The 23945-nt window shown below is 36.8% G+C and overlaps 3 protein-coding genes across 6 annotated transcripts; 2 read left to right on the top strand and 1 right to left on the bottom strand.

Moving 5' to 3' along the window:
• The first annotated feature begins 554 nt into the window (after positions 1-554).
• LOC140009358 (uncharacterized) lies at positions 555-6236 on the top strand. 2 transcript variants are annotated; one of them, XM_072054597.1, is made up of 13 exons: positions 555-971; positions 2123-2187; positions 2272-2344; positions 2591-2609; positions 3039-3158; positions 3631-3700; positions 4092-4135; positions 4221-4262; positions 4446-4505; positions 4661-4728; positions 5496-5553; positions 5633-5750; positions 5845-6236. In XM_072054597.1, the coding sequence occupies exons 1-12, from the start codon at positions 661-663 to the stop codon at positions 5720-5722; spliced, it is 1020 nt and encodes a 339-aa protein (XP_071910698.1). In that variant the 5' UTR covers positions 555-660; the 3' UTR covers positions 5723-5750; positions 5845-6236. The 2 variants fall into 2 exon arrangements, with proteins under 2 accessions (XP_071910698.1, XP_071910699.1); XM_072054598.1 differs by having other exon boundaries at positions 5837-5869.
• Positions 6237-9834: 3598 nt separating this feature from the next.
• Positions 9835-12668, top strand: LOC113695025 (alpha carbonic anhydrase 1, chloroplastic). 3 transcript variants are annotated; one of them, XR_011816763.1, is made up of 6 exons: positions 9835-10311; positions 10722-10939; positions 11146-11252; positions 11659-11761; positions 11844-11948; positions 12038-12177. XR_011816763.1 is itself a non-coding variant. In XM_027213974.2 (6 exons), the coding sequence occupies exons 1-6, from the start codon at positions 10218-10220 to the stop codon at positions 12495-12497; spliced, it is 858 nt and encodes a 285-aa protein (XP_027069775.1). In that variant the 5' UTR covers positions 9863-10217; the 3' UTR covers positions 12498-12668. The 3 variants fall into 3 exon arrangements, 2 of the variants coding, with proteins under 2 accessions (XP_027069775.1, XP_071910700.1); XM_027213974.2 differs by lacking the exon at positions 11844-11948 and adding an exon at positions 12345-12668 and having other exon boundaries at positions 9863-10311; positions 12038-12220; XM_072054599.1 differs by lacking the exons at positions 9835-10311; positions 11844-11948 and adding exons at positions 10326-10625; positions 12345-12668 and having other exon boundaries at positions 12038-12220.
• Positions 12669-16801: 4133 nt separating this feature from the next.
• Positions 16802-17674, bottom strand: LOC113694576 (uncharacterized). The gene has a single exon (XM_027213415.2). The coding sequence runs from the start codon at positions 17672-17674 to the stop codon at positions 16802-16804; it is 873 nt and encodes a 290-aa protein (XP_027069216.1).
• Between the last annotated feature and the right edge of the window lie 6271 nt (positions 17675-23945).

The following is a 23945-nucleotide window of genomic DNA, read 5'->3' on the forward strand; positions in this document are numbered from 1 at the left end:
ATTGGGAGAACTTCGAACTTTATTCCGTTTTAAACACCCCAATCCATCCACTGACGACATGCCAATTAGATCATCAGGAGAAGTTCCTCTAGGGCGATAATTAATGTTGATTGACAAATTGCAATCCAATGAGCGCTGTTAATTATTAAACCCTTTTAACCAACTCAATCAATCTGGCTATACCAACACAGCCTCCGAGGAGAAAAATGAAAATGTTATAATTTGATTACACTTCAACGGGAGGAATGACTTCCGAATCCTACACCATTGCATGACTAAAGACTCTTTTTACTGCTAAATCAAAACCTGGATTAAAGCTAGTACTTGAAAACTGAAGTGAATGTAATCGTCCACTTTCTGAGACTGTGTGATAGCCCAAGCCACACCATTCAATTCACCTTCTTGCTGGGCTATAGGCCCAATCCGCTTCCTCATACTAGGCCTTCTGGTGCAACTCCATCTTGAGAATGCGTGATGACTTGCTAGCCAAGGGACCACGCCTTTATCTTACATTTCCCATTTTCACGCCTTCGAAGTTCAACCAGATTACCTCAAAAAAAAAAAAAAGTTCAAACTATTCTTTGCCACAAGAAGATTCAGTAGCATCTTATTCCAGCTCCAGATTATTTTCGGCTTCCTCTTCGTGCCGGAGAAAAAGACATGGCCGGAATCCTCAGCTCTACAACAACTCCAATTTTCGGGGCATTCTTAGGCAGCAAAACATTATCAACCAAAAGACCTTTTCACGTAAAATTATCTGCTCAATCTTCAGAAACGCCTATTGCTGCATCCACTTCTGTGAGCACCAAAGAAGAACCCTCCACAAGTTCAGGGCCTTCATTTTCACCGCCACCGAATTTCAGGCCTCCGCAACCGAAGCCCTTTTCTGTGAGACCCGATAAGAATTTGGACATCCTAGGGGGTTCCCTTGCCTTAATTTTTCGCCTTGGTACTGGTGTTTTTGTTTCCGGGTAAGTACTACATATCACAACCTTTTCAATTCCTTCCATAGATATATGTTTTTTTTTCCTCATGTCGTTGTGCTTCATGCATATCGCATGTGTTCGACCTTTAGCTAAAGATAGATTTTGATTGGGGTTTAGATGTGGGTTTTGGTGCCTTGATCGTTACTCTCAGGACATAATGGCAGGAAATTTTGTTGAATTCCAGCTGCATAACTTTACGCAATAGGTTGCTTTAGCCAAATTTACTACTTCTTGTTTAGTGGTTAGCTCAATTGCAGACGTGCAATTTCTCATAGTTAATGGGGATTATTTGCCCTTGTAATGTTGCAGCAGGAAGCACAAGTACAGGAAACCTATGAATTTTTTTTTTATGAGAAGCAGACTTGTTTACCGTCAGGCATCCCTCGTTTTAGTAGTTTCATTGCGTCTGCTGCAGTGTTTATGGTCATGCCCTTGCCTTTGCCTATTAAAATGTTACGTACGGTAAATGCAGGTTGATTATGTGAACCTGTCATTTCGTTCTTTTTTTGCATACATATATAACTTAAATTAATGAACTTCTGAGACTAAATAACATTTTCCTGAGATTTCTCTAGTCTTTTAATATGACATAGACCATAAACAGAAAATTTTATGAAATTGACCAATAATTGTGGTTTACCATAAAATCGAGCCTGAAATTTAGATAAAGAAAAACAGATAGAATTGAAGAAAATAAGTCAATTGGCAATTGATTACTGGCAGTTGGATGTCCGGTGAGTATACGACTTAACAAGTTCAAAACATGATACTGCGTCTGATCTTAAACTTGCATACGATAAACTATATCTAGGAAATTTATACTAACAAAGGAGAAAAAAGAGTACAAAAAGGGATAAGGATGGTTTAGATTGATTTATGGCCTAAATGGGTTGATTTCTGATCCTATGGGTGAACTCTTTACCTTACCTAATCTATTGTAAGTTCTAGTCTACATACCTAATTCCTATCATATTGGACAGACCAGCCACTAGGTGTTTTCTGAAAATTTTCATCTTATATTGACACAGTTTGTTTATAGCCTTTGACACCAAAAAAATTTGCAAATATCCTGGGTGTCCCCAAATGTAAGTGCATCTATCTCAGGTTCTCATTTGCTTGTTCGTGCTTAATGACAGGTACTCGGCATCTTTTGTGCCAAAGAATGAGATTCCACCTAGCCAGTATGCTCTTGAAATTGCTGGTAGTCATCAAGTTCCTTCTGAACTTTGCAGGGTTTTTCTTTATTTTCAAAATGAAAGCGTTAAGGTCAACCTTATGTTAACAGGTTTCAAGGTGAAAGAGACTTCAAAGTTAGGTCCACGCCCTGAAAAGCCCATTGAGATATATGAATTTGAAAGGTATCTAGTTTTAAAGATATGCATACAGATGTACAACATACACACACACACACACACACAAAGCCCACAAGCACGCTCATCCATTTCACTATTTTACAGTTAGAGGTATGCAATTCTTTGAGTGCCTAAAATGATTAACCCACAACTTTTTTCTTCAATTCTTCAATAACTGAAGATTTCAAGACTAATGCATTTTTTGCTTTTCCAAATGTGCATGACAATCGACTGCATGGAAATTTGTTCCAGCTGCCCCTTCTGTCGAAAGGTAACCACCTCTGTTTGAGATTCATTCTTCTTTCTTTTCAGCAAAATAGTGTGATAATACAAACACGAATTTTTGTTGTACAAAATTTGTTTGCTCCCCAGGGAAGAAAAATTCTCTTTGGACTAGACATTTGATCACTTTTTTGGATCATTTATGAGATCTAGATTTGTGTGGCATTTACCTATGTTGTATTTCATTTTTCAGTAAAAATCTGGTGCTATGGACATAACCTTTTTGCAGTTAGTCTTTGTAGTGTTAGGCAGCTTAATGAGCAATTGATAGTTTAGCATGAAACTTGTCTCTGGTTTTCATTTGGGAGGTTGAACAACCATACGTTCTAACATATAAGCAATTCCATAGGTATTGTACATGTCATGTGGGCATTTCTTTCTCCATACATGTTAGCCTATGATTTTAAACATATGGCAGGTACGGGAAATTGTCGCAATTCTGGATCTTGATGTTCTATACTACCCTTGTCCAAAGAATGGTCCAAATTTTCGTCCCAAGGTTGTTGAAATGGGTGGAAAACGACAGTTCCCCTACATGGTTAGATTTGAATTTCCTTTTTCCTTTCCTTTCTATTGTTTCAATAAATTCTGAAGAGTCCCGTGTTTTTTGTTTCTTTTCAGAAGAGATTCTCATACTATCTTTATAACACTTCATTTACTTATTTAAGCTACTAATGCTAATTCACCTTTATAAAACTTGGATATCATTTTTATGATGGTAAATTCATGGTTATTTGTACTTCAATTGATTCATTTAGGCAAAATATGTTCTTCTAGATGGATGTGTCCTTTATCCTTGAACTGACTGCTGAGAATTGGAAATTTTCAACTTTATACTCTTTGTTGCGAAAGGCAAAGTACATGTAAAATCTTGTTAGCTATGGTGCTTACTTATCAAGTTCTGCTGCCTACATCCATGAGCCTTTTGCCTTTTTCCTGTGTTCTTTAGTTTTCTGTTAAGAAGAATTTGACACGTGGAAGTTAATTGTTCTTTATTCCTTCCAATGCAGGTTGATCCAAATACTGGGGTCGCTATGTATGAGTCGGATGAAATAATTAAGTACCTGGTTGGGAAGTATGGTACACCATTTTGATAAGTTTGATTCTCGATTTATTCTTGTATTCCGCTTTTTTTTTTTGGGTATATTACTAAGTTTTTCACTTTTGTAATAGATAATGATGCTCTTACATTCCTTTGTTCTGAAAAACTCTAGAATTCTGCTCTTACAGTCCTTTGTTCTAAAAACTCTAAAAAGTCTTTGTATATGCCTTTTTTTAGAGCTTAAAGAGAGTTTCCCAACAAGATTTTTGGAGTTCAAACTTGATTTTGTTCTGTGGCTTCCATAATGTGTCTAGCAAGTGTAGAACTGTCTCTGCAAGACAATTAACCTACTTTTTATCCCGTCATCCCTTTTACTCTTTCCAGTTTGTATACCTTTTATATTGACTGTATTTATATGTTTCATTGCAGGTGATGGAAATGTCCCTATTATGTTGTCTCTTGGTCTATTAACAGTAAGCAATTCTTAAGCCCTAACTACACTAGTTAGCAGAGGACATGGAGTAATTTGTGTTGCTTGCTGACTGTTTCTCTTTGTAGACTCTTACTGAAGGTTTTGCCATGATTGGTCGCATGGGTAAGGTATGGTATGCTACTCTTTCTCTGTAGATGTTCGAGAGAGAGAGAGAGAGAGAGTGTGTGTGTGGGTATTTGTCTGCCATGTAATCATGCATGCCCTGTTGAATGTAACAAAAAGTCTGTCATCCCATTTCACTTCATTTATGCTGTTATTTAGACTGATGGATTCTCTTGTAACATTTTCAGGGTTCTTCCTATACGCCATCAAAAATGCCACTGAATCCCCTTGAGATATGGGCATATGAGGTGAGAATCTGCTGACCTGAAGGATATATGACACCTTTCTTAGAGAGGATAAGGCAAAAGTCATGCTTAGTGGACACCTATAAATTTAGGTCCTTTATTTCCATGTGTCAGCGTGATATGTCATAATGTATTAATGTATCCGTCTTTTATTGTAGGCTTCTCCATTTTGTAAAGTTGTTCGAGAAATACTTGTGGAGTTAGAGCTACCTCACATACTTCGTAGGTAATGTCCTTATGTGTTTTTCATGATCAACACAATTACAAATAATTTTGAAAAGCTTCATTGCTGATCACAAATCACTCCAAGAATAGACATTATTGTTCTTAATATGGTTGATTAAATTGACTGGTTCATTGACAATAAAATATATTCTCATGGAGATGATGGAGAGCCTTGGAAAGCCGTGTATGCTCGATTTGCTTGGAACCATGTAGATGACCTCTGAATATGTTGCTATAATGCAGCATACATCCAATCAAACTGTTTTGCTTCTCATCTCATGTGGTTAAAGTTTCTTTTTTTTTTTTTATGTGTAGATTAAAAGCATGAACGCTGAAAAGTTAAAGGATCCAATAAGCCCAAAGTTAGCCAAGGAGGCCTTGGTCTAGTGGCTAAGGTTGAGGCTCTAGGAATTAGAGGTCCTAGATTCAAATTCCTTTCCCCACCCCCCCTTCTATTTCTGAAATCCCGCGCCTCCCTTGCAAAAAAAAAATTTTTTTAAAAAAAGTGATGCACATTTTACTTCTTTAATTAGCATTAATTGTATTTAGGCTATACCTTTTTTTTTTCAATTTTTTTGGCCTAGCAGGGGAAGGTGGGATTTAAGAAGCGAAGAGGAGGTGGGGGTGGGGCTTTTTTTTTTGGGGGGGGGGGGGGAGTGAAGCATTTAGCCATTTCTCTAGTTCTTAAGTTAGATTCCATATTACCTACTTGATGTACTGAAACAGAACAATTTCTTGCTAATCCTGATTACAAGATTTATGCTGCAGTTGTGCCCGTGGAAGTCCAAAACGACAGGTGCTGTATGAGAAAGCAGGACATTTTCAGGTCATAATATTTGATACCCTGATTTAGTCCCATCTATCAATTGTTTGTAAGCAAGATCACTCATGCTGCATGCTTGCAGGCTCCCTACCTCGAAGATCCAAATACTGGGGTGCAAATGTTTGAGAGTGCTGAAATTGTAGAATACCTAAAGGCAACTTATGCTCTTTGAGAAGAATAGAAAGTCAACTGCTTTTGAGGTTTTTCTTTTCTGATGCTTCTTTAAATAGCTTAAATTTTAAAATACTTTTGTCTAAATCTTTTCTTGCGTGGCTGATATTTGAAGCACTGCAGTTTTGGGAGATCGACATACAGGAAATATTGGCGGTTGCTGAGAGTGAATTGTTTGAGGGGAACAAACGCCTTAAGCAATATTCTTGTGCTTCCTTGGAGGTTTGTCCTATCTATTGATGCTGTATATACGTGTTACCTGTATACTATTTCATTTTGGAAGTACAACGAGCATAAAAACTGCTCCTTGTTTTTGGGGGTCAATGATGTAACATAAGAAAACAAAAACAATAGGTAGGATAAATATGTACTTGATTAAAGATGATTACCCTGATAAAGGTGCAAAACTGTGTAGTATAAATGGCAAATGGGCATAGAGAGGGTTCATTGCCACTATTATGTTGTTAGCTAACATATATGGAAATTGTATCTTTGCACTGTTTAGAGATTTTCAAGTTTATGGTTCAAGTGTCCAATGTTGCTTTTACTTTATTAGGAAAAATGTTCTCTCCTTGACAATGAGGAAAAAAATCTGACAAGAATAAACTTCCTCTCCCCTGCCTTCTCTCCCTTCTCTCATGTTGGTTGGGTTTTATGGGGTTTCTCAAATAGCCTGGCCTGATCCAAGGACTTGAATTTAGTTGTCAAATGAATAATCTTTTCTGTTATCACAAGGATAAGGGCAGAAAAGATTCTATTCATTTCTGGTGTTTTAATTACTTTTTGTTTGTTATTCTTTTCATTTATTCCTTATTAGGGATTACATCCAAACCATTTACAGAGACCCACATATCATGTAATGGCTTAGAAAAGGTCTTTTCCTTCTAGACAATGTAACCAGTATTTCTTTTGAGCATGGTTTGATGTAAAGTATTGGTTGGTGCTGATGTTGTAACCTTCTCGTTGCTATCTGTATGAAGCTGTCTAGTAGGTATCTTCTTTCAGAGTTCGTTTTTCAAGAATCCATTCAACTTAAATTCTTGAGAATCTCTCTCTCCCCACCCCCCGCCTCTCCTTCTCTCTCCTAGTCCCACCTCCCTCTCCTACTCTGCCCATTGTAGTCATTGAAAAGCTTTTCATTCTAGCCATTTTATGTGGAAGTTTAAAAGTATGGATAGCAATAGCATGTTCTTCAATTCTCTCACGATTCTTAAAGGCCATCTCCCACCCACAAACTTCTCATCTTTTTAAATGGTGAAATACCTTTTGAAGATTCTGAAAACGACGTGGCAGAGAAGGCAATTACTTTCTTGAAATCGTTGTCAAAGGCCATTTTCTACACTTCTAGTGAGGCAGTTTGCTTTTTGCATATCCTTCTGGTCCAGAAATGTATCGTACTATGATGCTACAGGAGTCGACTTTTATGCATGGATATACTTAAAAATTTTGAGGTTGTCTGTCTCTTGCTTAGGAGTGCAATTGATACTACTTGAACTCGGCTTGAGTTAAAAAGCTTGGGCCTGAACTTGTTGAGCAAGTGAAAGTTGAGCTGGAGTTCGAGTTCGATTTTATTATGCCTTACTTGAGTTCGATCTTGATCAAATCGAGCCCAATCGAGTAAGGGATAAGATAAACATTTCACACTCATATGTGTGTGTGTGAAGTTCGATTGAGTTCGATTAAGCTTGATGAGCTTTGAAGCTTCACATCTTAGACCTAAGCACAAGCTTGTCGAGCAGTTCGAGTTCTTCGAACTCGGTCAACGCAAGCTAGAGCTCAAGCTATGACCGAAGAAGGTTGGGAATCATACAATTGAGTTCAACTCATTTGCACCCTTACTCTTGCTGATTGGGAGAACCTTTGAAGAATCTTGACCCCTCCATAAAATAATCTTGAACGTCACGTGCTACACTATCCATTATCTTGTGGCTGTGGTGGTGGTGGTGGTGGACCTTGATGTTTTTCATTGTTTGGCCTTCCCATTTTGGTGATCTTCCTGGGAGTGGTGGTTTGAGATAAGAGCTAGGAAGCGCCCCTGTTCCATTCCGCCAATTGTTTGCGATGACCTTAATCTGAGATTGGAAATGGGTACCATGATATTGCGACTCGATAATCGTATTGGGTGAGGACTGAGGATGCTTTGTGCGGCCTTTCAAACTTCAACTGAATACTGTGGTGGGATTTTGCATAATTTTTTGGGTAAAAAGGAATGGTACTTCGATCATGGCACTTGCTCCACTACTTTTTGAAAGTATTGGCATGTTGTATGGTGTGAATAATAGATTAGATTCTGCTACTGTGGGCTTCGACAATCTATGCGGTCACGATGGCTTCTGCAAAAGTGGCAACAGATTGCCGCTGCTCCTCCTCCTTGTTAGGCCTTTCTATTGTGCCATAAGAATCTGAAGAGAAGCACACGACAAAACAAGTTCTATCGTTATGATAACATCTTCTCAATGGCGAGATTCCCTGTGATGTTGTCTTGTAAGGTGGTAATTATAATCTAGGTCAAGTAGAAATGGTAGTGAAGCTGGAATTCAATCCAAACGTACCCCGGCTGATTTACGCTTACTAATCGCCGTTGCCAATTGACCTTCGGGCTCAATGGGCAGTTAACAAGCTGTGGTCGAACGGCCGAACTGTTGATGATTGGAAGTGGCTCTTGTTGAAAAGTGTGGTGCATTGCATTGATGATACCATAACCCTTCTCTGTCGCAATAAAACCCAACGCTGGGCTCTGCTGCAGACTGCATCATGAACCGCGATGGCTAAGCATAGACGTTGACCTGTTGTTAACTGCAATGGCGTGCGATGATAATTAACGACGTCTATCAACCAACATAATTGATCTTTGCTCCCATAGGCAAAGACGTCGAAGACAGGTAATTATTTACAGACAGATCGGATTGGAAAGAGAAATAAAGAAATAAGGTCTGCTCTCCTTCTTCACTCCCGATAGGCCTAAGCCTAATAGAATAAGAGTAAGCCACACCTTCCTTTCTTTGCCTTACTCTCTATTGGAAAAGTTACAAATGTCATCTAATCTAATCTATGATGTCAATGAAAAAGAAATTGCATTCTTACCTATAATATACTTGTACGCATTTCATCTGTGAAGATGTTCAGCCCCCAGAAAATGACAAATACTTGAGTAGTAAGTAACTTGTATATATCCCATGTTACTTAGCTGCGTGCGTGCTACTTTGCCGCCGTGTATCCTTAGGGCAAGGTTTTACATAGGTTTAGGAGATTAGTTTGGTCAAAAAGTTGAAATACCCCTTATTGAATATATATGTATATATATATATATATCCCATGTCACCATGTACCCAAAAAAAAAAAAAAAGGTACTGCTGTTAGGAAGGCCTGTAGGCGTTTAGATTAGTGTGGACCGGATTAGAGTCGGACACAACATATACCACAACATCATATGGTACTAGTAAATAGTAGTAATAAGTCTCATGCAGCACCACGTCATCCCTCTCTCTTCAGCCAGTCTTCCCATTCTCACTCCTCTGTCACTCACTTTCTCACACAAAGCAAAAATGGTGGAGTACGCAAAAATGGCTACTCTATTTTCCGTTTCCCATTTTACCCCCATCACATTCCTCTACTTCCTCCTCCTCCTCCTCTCCATGTCCCATAAACCCATTTTCTCCAGATGAAAAAGTAGGCCATAATCAGAATTCAAAAGCACCTCAAGACCTACTTCTGATTTTCAGCCTTTTTTGGACCCAAATAAAATTTAAGTTTTTAAAATCAGTCAACAAAATAGCTTTCTAAAATCATTTGAGAATATGGCCATAATCTTTTAAATTCTTCAAGTTGCTTGGTGTTTGAAATGTCGGCCAATAATTATATGGAGATAAGAAGCAAATTGATGGTTACTTCAAACAACATTCAAAATTAAACTAAGTCAAAAACTCATCAACAATGAATCCAGAGGTCAATCTATGCATCATGACCTCAGAATATGGATCATCCGTGAATTATGTAAATTAGGATATACTTATGCGTTATGTCAATTTCTTAAATATCCTTTCTTTTTTTGATTTGGTCTCTCCTTGCTATTTTATATCTGTTATGATTGCACACTTGGTTTAATTTTCGCCTAATCCAGGTCATTCTTAATTGAAAATTTCTCCTTGGATATTAAAGAAAGCTGCCAGAAATGCTTCTGTAAAGCTGGATATATATACAAGTATAAACGTCAGTAGGTGAAGCACATAGCAAGACAACATAATAAAGTCAATAGGTGCTTCAAGATGGGGTCGGATACCTTTCATAACTGGACAACATAAAAAAGTCAATAGGTGCTTCAAGAACTTGGACAAGCACTTGTTGGGCTCGGCCTGGGGCTCGCTATATATATTATCCTCGTTTTTGACTGTCTACCATGTGGATTATGATAAGCTACTAGAGCTACTTCTCTGGTTCTCTGCATAAACATTTTCCAGGTTTATCTGTATAATCAAAGGAAAAAAGTTGTCTGGAATATGGCAGCGGCAACAATGCCTGCTGGGTTCGCCATTTTCGTGCTTGCAACCACAGTCTTGATCATCATCCATGCTTCTCCTATCTTCGGAGAAGGTACATATGATCCCAGTATCTTCCTCTAGTGTAAATGTATTCTTTTCTTTTCTTTTCTTTTCTTTTCCCAAAGATATGTAAATGCATTTCTTCAATACGTATCTGCAACTATCATGTCATAACCAAACTTCGTTTGTTTTCAAAGAAATTCTGGTAATAAAAGCTTTCAGGTTGAAAGTAACTTTCAACTGCATACAAATTGCTAGTATTCTTTTAGCACTACAGCTAGCTCTTGCAGAGGACAACAGCCATCTGTTTCCGTTCCGTTAAGTGGAAAAATCTTGTATACATCAGTTGGGGAAAGAAAGAATGCAGTTACAGTATCAATCTTACTCTTGGTGAATTTAGTAGTACTCTTATACTCAACAGGGGAACAGTTTTCAACACGTTTATGTTATGGTTCTGTGCAGAGGCTATTGTACAGATCCCATTCAGTTACATGGGTGCCACGGGCCCCAGCAAATGGGGAAGCTTGAAGCCCGGCTTCTCAGAGTGCTCAACAGGTAAATCACAGTCGCCAATCGACATTCGAAAGGGAAAGGTTGTTCTGAACAAGAAATTGAAACCGCTGACCAGAGAATATAGTTACATCAATGCTACCTTCGTCAACAATGGTTTCAACATTGGGGTCAGTATGTTCTTCGTGTTTCTATATATTCTTTCGTCTAATGCATTGATGTGGATTGTATTTTTATGTTTTCAACACTTGAGAATCTTATTCTATGCCTGCCAATGATTTGCCAGCACTATTTCTTTGTCTCTGATTATGCTTAACTGCCTTTCTTCCCAAGTCTAAAAGTTGCTTCCTGAAATGTTAAATCTTCTGACTTGCAGCTGCGATGTGGTAAAAATACAAACTTACTGATTTCAGATGGCAAGGCTTACAAATTCAGTCAGCTGCATTGGCATTCTCCTTCTGAGCACAGAATTGATGGAGTTCAGTATGCTTTCTTTCCCTCTCTCTCTCTCTCTCTCTCTCTCACCGCATAACTACCCTCAAGCATTTCAGATTAGTTACTCTACACTGAAAAAGAATCAGGGAAAAAGGCTTACTATTTAAATCAATGTGGGCATGTCAATTACACAGGAATTTGCATCACTTCAAAACTCAAAGCGATCAAACAGATATGGAAGAATAGAATTTTCTGTTGTGTACTGTTTAACTCTACACCGCATTACTTGACTGAGCGGGGAGTGAGTAGGTTTCAGGAATTAGTACTTGTATTTCCCCTTAGACTGTTGAAGGGTTATTTTACTATGTTTTGCCTTCTGTTATTTGCTTTTCAAGTTAACTCTTCCAGGTACTACTAATAACTTACCAAATGCATCTGATCATCATCATGACAGATACGATGCTGAACTTCACCTTGTTCACATTGCTGATGATGGCTGCATTGCAGTGATAGGTATCCTCTACCATCTTGGACATCCTGATCCGCTAATTGCTAAGGTAATCAAACTAATCTATGATAGACTTGTGCACTTACCAAACATGGTGCACTCAGAAAAATTGAACTTGTTAATTGATGTAGGTGTCCCTCTTATTGCAAGCTTGACCAGCAAACAACGTCCTTTTAATATATTTCCAAGTGCTAAATCTGTTTTTGTTGTGGTAGCTTGGAGGCAGCAGCAATTCGGTGATTAGAACTTTCAGTAGTAAATTAACATTCGCATTTCCAAATCAAATTTCAACTCTGAAAGTTCGTATGCATCATCATGGTCACAGGTGCAGAATAAATTGTATCAACTGGCTAAAGACATGTCCGGAGTTAAAGAGGGAGGTCAGGTTGCGCTTGGGACCTTCAACATGCATCAACTCAGAAAAAATGCCCGCAAGTATTATAGGTATTCTGGTTCTCTCACTACTCCTCCTTGCAACCAGACTGTAGCCTGGTACATCCTTGGCAAGGTATGAAAGGAACTTATTCCACTAATTTAGGCCACGGGCATACATGATACACGTAATTGCACAAATGAAATGGCAAAAATTCTAGCTAAAGACTTTATATTTGAATCGTCCTGATAACAAACAGGTGAGACCAATATCACCAGAGCAAGTTCAAGCTCTCAAAGCACCATTAGGTTGGGCGTACAAGAACAATTCAAGACCAGTGCAACCACTCAATGGACGACTAGTTGAGCTATATGAAGAGGTGATCCCAGTCCTGAATTTGAATCCATTTTAACTTGCTGAGTGCCTTGCAAGGTTTTCAGCACATATATATATATGTTGGTGAGGAGAGCAAGAGGCTTTACTATATTGTTGTGATGAGATTTTGTTGAGAAATTGCAAAAGCTTGAGGTGCAGAGAGCAAGAGTTCTAAAGCATATCACTAATAAATAGAGAAGTTTAAGCACGTGCGTGTTTATAATGAATGATTCCTTTTGCGCATGATGACTTTGTCCACCATTTCATTACGGAAAACTGTGAAATACCACGTTTTCTAGTATTACTTCTCTCTAATTACGGTTCTACAAGTATTCAGGGGCCTACTTTTGTTTTTATTTTTTTTTCCTTTGTTTTTCAAGAATCAAGTGCCTACTTATGTTAAACGAAACCAATTATCTTTTAGTGAATGCAAATGGATCAACCAGATACTAATTCAGCGTATGAACTGATGAAAGGAGTCAAGATAAAGGGTAAACAGCATACATAATTTAAAAGTTTATGGTTTTTGAGTGGTAGGCCTATCTCAACTCTCGCAACTGCTGGTCTAGATTTCAGAATTATTGGACTTCCTTTTCTTCGCTACTTGTAAGTTACAAGGGCTAATGACACTCCCTCCCCCCCTCTCTCCCCCCAGGCGTGGGGAAAGTGGTGCGTAATGACACTTCTCCCCCTCAATGAAAACAATAGGCATATTATCCATTTGAGAATATTTTATTTAGTATTTGTGGCAAATATTTCATTTGAAAAGGTAGAAAAATGGACTGTTTAAATATGTTGACAATTCTACCTTTATAATTTTATCTTTAGTCAAATTGATCCTATGTATTATAATTCACTTGGTGGTTACAATGTTTGTGGGTGGCTATGGGTAAAAATTAGTTGTAATTACATTGGTTGGCAATGTGCGTAACATGTAATCAGATGGTAAAGGAATAATTAAGCGATCGTGAGAGTAAAGTTAAAAATGAAAAAAAAAAATTATGCCATTCTCCCTTTATATATAATATAAATATTCAAAAATAATTTATTTGATAAATGTGGATAATCCTTATTCCTGAGGTAGAAAATCAAGAAAGAAGGCAAGCTTTCATAAGCAAAATCCTGTTTATGGACATATATCAAGACTTGGGATGGGCACTGTGCAGTTCTATCGTATCTAGGGTTGCAAGCAAGTTGAGTCGAGTCGAACTTTGGTCTAATCGAATTGAACCTTAACTTAGTTTTATCAACCTCGAGCTCGAGTTCGAGTTCGAGTTCGAAAAAATACAAAATAATTATTTATTTTTAAAAAATAAATAAATAATATTTTTCTTAATAAATAATAAAATATTATGGATATATATGTAATTTTATGATTAAAATAATATATATATACTCGAGCTCTAACGAACTTAATATTTTTGAGTTCGAGCTCGAGCTCAAGTTCAATTTGACCTACTCGAACTCGATATTGATCGAGTTCGAGTCGAGTTTTGACTCGAGTAGTTCAATTCGTTTGCAACCCTAATCGTCCCATGCTTATATGGAAGGCAAAACCTTGGGTAGATCAGGTCTTGCAGACCTAATGGTCCAAATTTTGTCGCATCTTTAATACTTAAATTGGTGAAATGATATGACTAATTTTGAATCATTAGATCTACATAAATCGGGTCTACCCAAGTGTTTGCTTATACAAAAAAAACCTACCAATAGAATTTGATGCCATCTCCACCCTAACTTGGAGAAAGAGGAAAGTCGTTCTAGGACTTGGTGGAAAATCTCCAAATAATTCCAAAGGTCCCATTGCCAATGCTGATCTTCTCATTTAGGGCTGGAAAAATACCAACCAAAGCCCCATTTTGATGTTTCTCTTGTTACTTTGTTATATTTATACTATATATAAAGAAAGAGAGGATGGTTGGATAAATAATTTTATATACTTGGAAATTTATGTTTATAAAAATCATTCATTACTTTACTACCGAACATGAATTACTAAAATAATTACTAGTAACCATAACTATCTGAACATATCTTGACCAAATAAATGTATCTATACATTATAACTACTAAAGTTCCATCATTTCATGGGAAAAAAAAGGTTTAAATACCATAATTTACTTTAATAATGAAAATTTTATGTAAAATTAAATATTTCTAAATTGTACACGTATCGCATGTACTTTCAGCACCGGTATATATAATCCACCGTAGGGTTCAATCCTGATGGCTGGATCCTGAGGCAGCAGCAACACTCCTCGTCTTGTTGGACGACAAAAGGAGGCGTGCGACAAATATAAGAAAAGTCCGCCTCAGTGCAAACCGTGATCAAAGTTCTAACGTCGTTCCTTGCTAAATGGTCGATCTTATCGTATTCCGGAACCTACTTAAGAACGACACTTGGCTTTATTCAAATTTATGATGATAATTTTGGGGAAAAAATGGGATCCCCTTCCTCGCTGAAATCAAATGAATGTCGAAACCAAAAACAAGAATAAACATGAAAGATGATTATCACAATTCGCGAGTTGCAAAATCAAAGCGTTTGACACCTTGTGACGTGTGAGGAAATGTGCAATTGCGGCCCGCATAAACAGAATGACCACCCAACAAAGTAACCCCCCCAAAAAAAAAAAAAAAAAAAAAGGGTAGAAAACTACTTTACGATACCTTCAAGTGGGACTGGTCCACCCTTTCTGTTCCATTCAACTCAACTCCATTTTCAGGTCAAGGGAAGAAGGTGAATGACTTGCGAGTCGAATTAAAAACTTCATAATTACTTAATGTTTTTTTATCAATAGGTTTGTTTGGATAGAGGATTATTTTCCAAAATTTATTTGCTTACATCACTATTACGATTTCCAACACACCTTTTTATCTTTCCAATTATCTTTTTATCTCACATACATCACATCACAAAAAGTTCTACAGTAAAAATATCTCAAATAATTTACAATCCAAACAGCTAAGCTGAAATTCAACTCAGTTAAATTAAATCGAGTCAATAATATCATGTAACTAACGTTTCTGCCTGTAAAGCTGAATGTTTAAAACAATTCAAAATGGTGCAGATTTGTTAGTCAAAATATATTCTACTTTTCTTACGTTATTATTTTTATTTTTTTTTTTGAAACGATAGAAATTTATTAATAAGAAGTATAACCATACAACTTGAGCAAGGCTCAAAATAAGCTTTACAATCATGTGCCATGACACGAAGAAATCCCCGGCATTCCTCGTCGCACTTACGTTATTAACCAATTGATCCTTTTCTCGGTACAGGAAAGAGTCAGGAGCACCGAGCGCATTACAAAACTGATGAACTAATCCTCGATCGAAGCTTGGTGCCAAATTTCGTTAAACAATCAAATTGAGCTATTTCTTTATTTTTGGTCATTGTACTTGAGATATATTATACAATAATAATAATGTCTATGGAGCAGTTACGCAGTTAGTAGACAGTACTGGGTTTGTTTGGATAGAGTATTATTTGAAATATTATTTGGAATAATTACTGTAGCACTTTTTGTGATGTGATGTATGTGAGATAAAAAGGTAATTGGGAAGATAAAAAGCTGTATTAGAAATTGTAATGGTGATGTCAGCAAATATATTTGACCAAATAATCTGCTGTCCAAACAAATAAAGTGTTATTGAACTACAGCGCGGGACGTGGAAGCATTACATGTGATTAATGTTCTCATGACAGAGTGTATCGACGGCACAAGCAATTGGTGTGAATGTGATCACAGTCACTCTAACCAAAATATGCAAATCATATGATTATTGCACCAGTACTTGCAGTTGAATTGGGAAAAATATAAAACTTACTCATATAAACAGTCCTGTTTTGTTCTCCAATTAAATTGTTCCACTCACGTTTATATATATATGTATGTATATGTACGCGCGGGTGCAAATAATACCTCAGTTGAAGAAAAACAAATTCTCGCACACAAGTTTTTGAGAAAAAAAATATATTCAACCAATTTAAAGGACCACAATACAAAATTCTACAATCAATTCCCAAAGATTATATGGAGAAGAAAAAGAGAAAAATAGATTAACTAGATACTAGAGTCTAGAGTCTAGATAGGTGGGGGTGTGATCCACAATGTTTGCATTTACAGGCTTTGCAGTAAATCACGCATATTTACAAGTGAAGCAAAACCCGATTAAAAAAAAAAAAAAGAAAAGGGCAAAAAAAGGCAAGATCAACTGCCTTGATCTACCTCGAATTCAACGAGGTTCGGCCATTCTTCAACTGCCACGTCATCACAACCCCAAAATTTCAACGCTCACATACAATTTCCATGCCCGCGGTTTTGTCACGACTTCCAATCAACTTCTTTTCGCGGGACCGTCTGCCACCAGCGAATTAGAGAGTGCCACGTCGAAATCCTCAGTGCTCCACGACCCCGATCTACGACCGGACGCAAACTTCTTCAGCCCTCCCAAACCGGGCGGTTCGGACGCGGGTTCAACACCAACCGGAAATTCGCGCATTCTTACAGTCACGCTCGTCCTTGGCGTCTCCTCCACAGTCGACTCCTCCGTTATTTCCTCAACCTCCCGTCGAAACGGTTTTCTGTCATGACTTCCGGATTTAAATATGGACAAAACCCGAGAACAGAACCCCTTTTTCCGCTTATCCCCAAGCGATCTCGACTTGTCGAGCGACATTTCTCGCTTACCCGATGATCTCCGGCGACCGCGCTTCGATCGCACTCTTCCTATACAGGAAACCTTGGGCGACGACGGTTCCACTCCCGAGACGGGGGCTTTTCCGACGGACGAAGAGGGTTTCGGGAACAACTTTACATTTGCGGGTTTATTATTCCTTCGTTTAGCAGTTTCGATATAGTTAGCCTTCTGAGTCTTGGGCAACCCCAATAGGGAAGTCTTCCTGACTTTCACTGAAAACCGCTGTGAATTGGAGTTGGAATTCGGGTTCTGATTCAAGTAAGCGAAATTTGAGATGCCTTTGGTGGACTCTTTCCGCTCAAAGAAAGCGTTTCGATCAAACCAGTCGAGTTCGGCGTCCTTCGACAGCCAGAACGACTCCGGCGGAAAGTCCTGTGGAACGTCAGCATCGCGGACAGCTACATCATCATTCTCGGATAAGTCGTCGGCGAGTGTTTCGCAAGTGATTTTGCGTTCGGTTCCTCCGCCTGCGCAGGCCGAAACTAGTGTTTCTAAATCAACCTGAGGCATTCTCTGTATAATTAAAAGAAAGAGAGTCCAGAGAGAGAAAGGAAAGAGAGATATTTGAGAAGGAGGCTGGCGCTGGGTGGGAATGCAAGAATTTCAAAGCGACGAAGGAGTTGGAGTAGGAGTCCAACCCACGGCAGGAAATATTTATAGTAATTTATTTAAAAATTGTAAAATAGGATGGTGAATTTTTATATTTAAAAAAATGAGGAAAAAGATTACTAGTACTTTTCCTGGAGGGAGCTTGAGCCAGCCAGCTGATCGGTGGTGCTGCCGTGTGGGCCGTGGGGGGTTTTGCGGTTTTTGTCCGTAGGCATAGGCACGAAACTCGAAACACATGAGCTGCCTTTCTCTAGAAACGTACTAGAAAAGATGAGAACCCAATTGATTTTAGTAAACTTTCCTCTTTTTTTTATTCTTTTTCAAACTAAAATTCAACTTTTCGTCAAAAGTATACTAAAGCTAGTTTTCCAAAATCGATTTCCTTTTCTGAGACTGGTAATATATGTGATTATAATATTATATATTCCAAGGTTCTCTTTTTTACTTTGAACTTCATACTTTTCCAACTTCCATTCTTCCCCAGGCTAAAGATATGTACACGCCACCAATACTGAAGAATGAATAATATAAAGTTTAATAATTTTTATTTAAATGTAGGTGGGAGGTTTGAGACACGAGACGTCACACTTACTCTCCATTCTCCATCTAAGGTTGTCGATAGGGTCGGTTCAACCCGTACAACCCTTAAAAAAAGGGGTCGAGTCTACTGTAATTCTAAGTCCAGCAAAGTTTCGGCTTATTTTTGAGGCCCGATTAAAAAGTGAGTAGAATATGGGCATGTATAGGCTCAATCTAATTAAAGCCCGACTCTTTATTATATATTATTTATATATTTGATATGTAATTATATATATATACACACACACACCCTAATGTATATAACTACGAGTGTATTATTTTTAAATATGTAATGTATAATTAGACTATTAACAATTAGTATCGGTTTGGAAGAGACTTAAATTCATTAAATAAATATATTTAAAGAGAAATACTTAGTAGTGATTATTGACTAATGACTATTATTATTAGTATATAACACGATCAGAAACTAAAAGCCCTATTAGTATTGGTTTATGTATTTTTAATGAACTTTTTATTAATTTATGTGTAGTTTTAATATTTTAGATTGCAAATTTACTTTACTATTTAATGGTTATAGTAATTATATCAAAAAAGTTAAAGCATAATAAATGAATTTGGGTTAAACCCGAATTAGTTTCAAAACCCGAATATATTATGAGTCAAATATGAATTTCACATGTATTAACTCGAACTCATGATTCGAAACCCATACGTTTCACTAACTAGATGAGCCGAATCTAGTTTTATTAAAGCTCAACTCACGTGGCTCAATTGACAATTCTAATCATACCACCTAATCCATCTCTCTCCCCACTCCCCCAGTCGTGTTTACTTATTCGAAGATGTGTAAATAGAAAATTTTCTATGTGAAAAAAATTTTGGTACGACTCAATCTATCAAATTTAGCCCAAACCCATCTATTTTAGTTTTAAAAAAAAACTATCCATTTTGGTGATGTTTCTGCTTCTGCCTACAGGGAGGTTACCCTTCCTGGCCACCTTAAGACTTACGCAATAGATTTTTAATTTCAGATGAGTAACACCAAAACATCTTAGTGCTACACAACGTGTGAGATTAATGTTTTGATTACTATAGACCTCTTTTCTTACTCTTTTTTTTTTTTTTTTGGTTACAAAAATCGAGCAACCCTCTGTATAACATGTGCCAAAAAAAAAAAAGAGAGTTCTGGTAAACATTATGCAACAAAAACGCAGCTCACTTGTAACTGTAGAAAATAAATTTATTTAATCAGTGTATAAAAGATCTAACTGTTTACATAAGAAACAAACATGCAATATACACAATACTTGAAAACAAAAATTGCAGGATAATGCATTTATCTCAATTACCTAGCGCAGTAAATTGTCTACTACGCAACCGAATCTAAATAGCGTGAGACTCTGAGATATCGCACTGGTGGTAAACTTATGCAATCAAGCATGTCTGAAATAAAGTTAATTTGATCCTAAGATGTGTACTATCTAGACAAGTTTGTTAATCATGCTCCATTCATTGATTGCTACCTAGCATAATCCATAGCTGACCGTCTGATACAATATCCTGAAACAGATACCTTATTAATGATGGATGGGCTTATGAGATGGTTTGTTTGGATTGAGCATTATTTTTTCAATTTTATTTGCTTAAATCATTATTACAATTTTCAATACACCTTTTTATCTCACATACATCACATCACAAAAAGTGCTACAGTAGAAATATCCCAAATAACTTACCATCCAAACAAATTTGATAAATTCTTTCGTGATCAGTTGTTTTAATTGGTTGAAACTTGTATGTAAAAAGAGTCAACATTATTGTCAATCCGTTTGTTGTATGCGCTCTACCTAATTGTACCCGTTTTGACTTCTACACACCACTTGTTTATCTTCCCTCCTTACTTTTTGTTTTCTTGGTTGGACTTTTTCTATCTTGATTGGGAATTTTGGTTTGTGTAATAATCAACTAAACTTCACAGGTTGTGCCTTGAAAGATAAATCAGTAAATAGTCATCTTCTATGATGAAGGTGGATGGGGAAAAATAGTATGGAGAATGAACAAAAGAAAACGATAACGAAGGGCAAGAAGACATGGAGTAAATGCACCAATATGGTCCTTGCAGCCGCTTATGTACAAATTCATTTGTCGGTCACGGAATAAATAACTGTTCATAATTGTTTTGCCAACCTGATCCTGATGATGTATGCCAAATTTAAAAAATTTGGTCCTACAACAAACGATGGATTTGGTTGATGAAGCAGTTAGAATGTCTTAATTTAGGATCAAGATGCAGAATACTTGTTGCAGAGACGTATTTTACTTGGACCTATCTCGGCTATACTGCAAAAATACACTTCCAAACTGGGGGATTTGGTTGTTTAACTGTGAGATTCGCCATTTACATACTAGGTTGAACCAAAAAGAGGAATAGGCTTGTAACTTGTAAGGCGAATGCAGTTATCTTCTTCACATGCTCAAATATGTCATCTGTCTTCACATTAACTTATGAGTTTTCTTTTTTTTTTTCATTTTAGCAGATGGTAGGATTTTTTTTAAAAGCCATTGGGGCGGGTCCAATAAACATAGAAGGGTTCTTACAGATTTCTTTACGGTTAAGTTCAGAAGATTCGAATTTTAGACCTATATCTGACGACGGTTGAGTTGGAAAGGATGTGGGAAGAGGTGAGAGGGATAAAAAAAGCAAAAAACTAAAAGATGACAGGGATTTAAGAAGTTCCGGAAGGACAAGGGAAGATTTGAGCTCAAGGACCAGAGGTGGTGATATTCTTGCAGTTTTGTTTTTTTGTCTTCTTGGAGTTTCAACATTAGATTAGGCACTAAATAAAAGCCTCATCAACAACTTATTAGTTATTAAACAGTTCTATCTTCCAAAAGTAACATCTTATTAGATGACGTTCCTCAATACTTATTCCCTTCCTTTTATCTTTCTTTTTCCAAATCAAAGAGAAAATTCCTTTAAAGAATCAAACCGTCTACCAAGAATACGGCAGTACAAATTGCGGCTTCTTTTGTTTTTAATAGCCTGAAATTGAATGTGGGGGAGTCAAGTAGACCGTGAATTAATTTGATACATCTCGTGGTTCAAAATACACTAGAAAATCCAATATTTACGTGCACGAAATGTACACTAGGCCTATTTGAAGTTTTGTATGCAAGCATCGTGCACCTTCACTGTCAAAGCTACACATAGATGAATAATTGCATTTTGTGTTTTTTTTTTTTCAAATGCTAAAAATTATACTCCCTCCGTCCCACTTTGATAGTCCTGTTTGTTTTTTCACACAGTTTAAGAAAAAGTAGTTAACTTTATTGGAACAATCAATTTAGTTAGCTATTTTCCTAAAATACCCTCACATTAATTAGAGTATAACTTTATGGGAACTTGAATTGATGGTAAAAAAAGAATCAACTCTCATTAAATGGGGTAGATTTATAGTAACAACTTACATTGAATAAGGGTATTTTAGGAAAATTAAAATACAACTACATTCTTCAATTGAAAATTAGACTATAATTTGGGACGGATGAAAAAGGAAAACAGGACTATCAAAGTGGGACGGAGGGAGTACTATATTTCAAATAATTCATAATTACTTGGCCTAGTCGAGCTCAGACAAGTAATCAATGCTTGGTGCATAAATCCACCATGTTACTCAGGTGGATATGACGATCTCCCATTCATTCAAGTAACTATTGTAGGAGATAATAAGATGAATAATTGGTGAGTAATCATAACTCTTTTTGCGTGGAAGAATCAACATATTGATTTCATTTTCTTCTTTAGCTTCTTTATAATTAAGTTTGATATTTAATACTTAATTAGATAGTGATGGGGACTGTGGTAATTGTCATAGAAGAAACTTCGCGTCCGATTGGAGTAGTTCTGGAGCTTTTGTAGAAAAATTTACCCTAACAATTTAATAAATATAAGATAAAATTTACAATTTTGATTGAGAAAAAATGACAAACCAAACAAGGTGGAATAAAAAAAAAAAAGAAAAGGAGTAAAAATAAGGTCTCCTTCTAGGCTTGCCTTGTATGTGCGGAGGACAAGGAGAAGTCTGGCTTTTTCCAAGTGGCATTCCATTCATTTATGTGCTAGTGGCATATAATCAATGGATTCTTCTTGACCTGATGTGGTCAGAGTTTATTGATGCCCTGGGAGACCAATTCTTCCAACTAACACCTAACCTAATCGAGATTGTAATCTCGTGTTACATAATTCCAATTCCGATCTCTAGGTAGGTTATTTAATATTATGTGTCTTAATCATCACTTGCCGAAATTAAATCTTTTCCCTTTTAATTATTCCTCTATAGGACTTGCTTACATCCGCGTTCGTTAATGGTAGAAGAAAATGAAATGACTGAACTAAGTCAAACTGAAATGGTAAAATGATACTGACCAGCAGTTTGATTTGGTTCAAATTCTTTTAAGTACGTACGCCATGCATCAATTCGTTTATAATTTCCACTACCAACAAATACATTCTTCAGCTTGCTCCATTATAGAGATCAAATTCAAGTCTATGGTTTGCATCATTTGCACTTTATATTTAGTTGTCAAGATTCCAACTAAAGCATCTTAAACGACATAAAGAAATTGTAGGAGGCGAGATAATAAATATCACTTAATCAGTCAGGTACACGACTGACCTTACCGATGTATACTATTCTCTCTGTTCCAATTATTTGATCATGTTTTAGAAATTTAATTTTTTAAAAATAGTGATTTGATTGTGATGTTTATATTTCTCTTTTTAATCTTATCCCACAAATTCAAATTTTGAATTTTGAGTAGTAATATGCATATGACTAAAAAAAAAGATTATATTTGACAATATGATAAATATTTTGGAACATTTCAAAATGCAAAGTATAACACTTTTAATGGAACTGAGAAAATATGCAGCATTATTTTTTTTTGGGGGTCCTTGGGCAACATATATGGGAGTATGATACGATTAAGCGAGGGTGAATTAAAAATACATGTGGTTTGTTTGGATTGTGTTTTATTTGGAATATTTTTACTGTAACACTTTTTGTGATGTGTGTGAGATAAAAAGGTAATTGGGAAGATAAAAAGATGTATTGAAAATTGTAATGATGATGTAAGCAGATAAAATTGGGAAAATAAAACACAATCCAAACAAACCAACGGAGTTTTGGGAACCAATAATTGAGATAGCACCTTGGAAAGCATTTGGTGGTAATACGTAATCGCATCACTCCGACGATTTGTCTTGTTGGAACTTGGAAACACGCATTCCTTGTTTTGTAATCCCTGCCGCCGTCACGCCTCTGAAGCAGCCAAAGAAATAGTACTTTAATCGACGTCCCATAGACCACACGCAATACCGAGCCCATAGCCCACCCGCCCACCGATTGCTGCCTTTTTTTATTTTTTTAAAAAAAGGGTTGGCAATTCCAGAAACTTTTAGGGGTGGACTCATTGTATGTATTGTTTACTCTTTCCTCTTCATTTTCTTGGCTGTAGGACGGCTGCAGTCCGGATTTAGAGGTTCTTTTGTTCAAGTCTCGGTCTAGCTAGTTTAATTCTATGTTAGTAGGATTTAGAGGCTATATACCTATATATATATATATATATA

This window comes from Coffea arabica, chromosome 6e (genome assembly GCF_036785885.1).
Source record: "Coffea arabica cultivar ET-39 chromosome 6e, Coffea Arabica ET-39 HiFi, whole genome shotgun sequence".
Lineage (NCBI taxonomy): Eukaryota > Viridiplantae > Streptophyta > Magnoliopsida > Gentianales > Rubiaceae > Coffea > Coffea arabica.

What these genes read in the sequence shown, in the direction of transcription:
- LOC113694576 (XM_027213415.2), bottom strand. Translation starts at nt 17,674, where the DNA reads ATGCCTCAGGTTGATTTAGAAACACTAGTTTCGGCCTGCGCAGGCGGA.
- LOC140009358 (XM_072054597.1), top strand. Translation starts at nt 661, where the DNA reads ATGGCCGGAATCCTCAGCTCTACAACAACTCCAATTTTCGGGGCATTC. An exon ending in GTATGCTCTTGAAATTGCTG is followed by an intron (nt 2,188 to 2,271) that starts GTAGTCATCAAG and finishes TTATGTTAACAG; the next exon opens with GTTTCAAGGTGAAAGAGACT. An exon ending in TGATTGGTCGCATGGGTAAG is followed by an intron (nt 4,263 to 4,445) that starts GTATGGTATGCT and finishes TAACATTTTCAG; the next exon opens with GGTTCTTCCTATACGCCATC.
- LOC113695025 (XM_027213974.2), top strand. Translation starts at nt 10,218, where the DNA reads ATGGCAGCGGCAACAATGCCTGCTGGGTTCGCCATTTTCGTGCTTGCA. An exon ending in TTCTCCTATCTTCGGAGAAG is followed by an intron (nt 10,312 to 10,721) that starts GTACATATGATC and finishes GGTTCTGTGCAG; the next exon opens with AGGCTATTGTACAGATCCCA. An exon ending in CTGATCCGCTAATTGCTAAG is followed by an intron (nt 11,762 to 12,037) that starts GTAATCAAACTA and finishes TCATGGTCACAG; the next exon opens with GTGCAGAATAAATTGTATCA.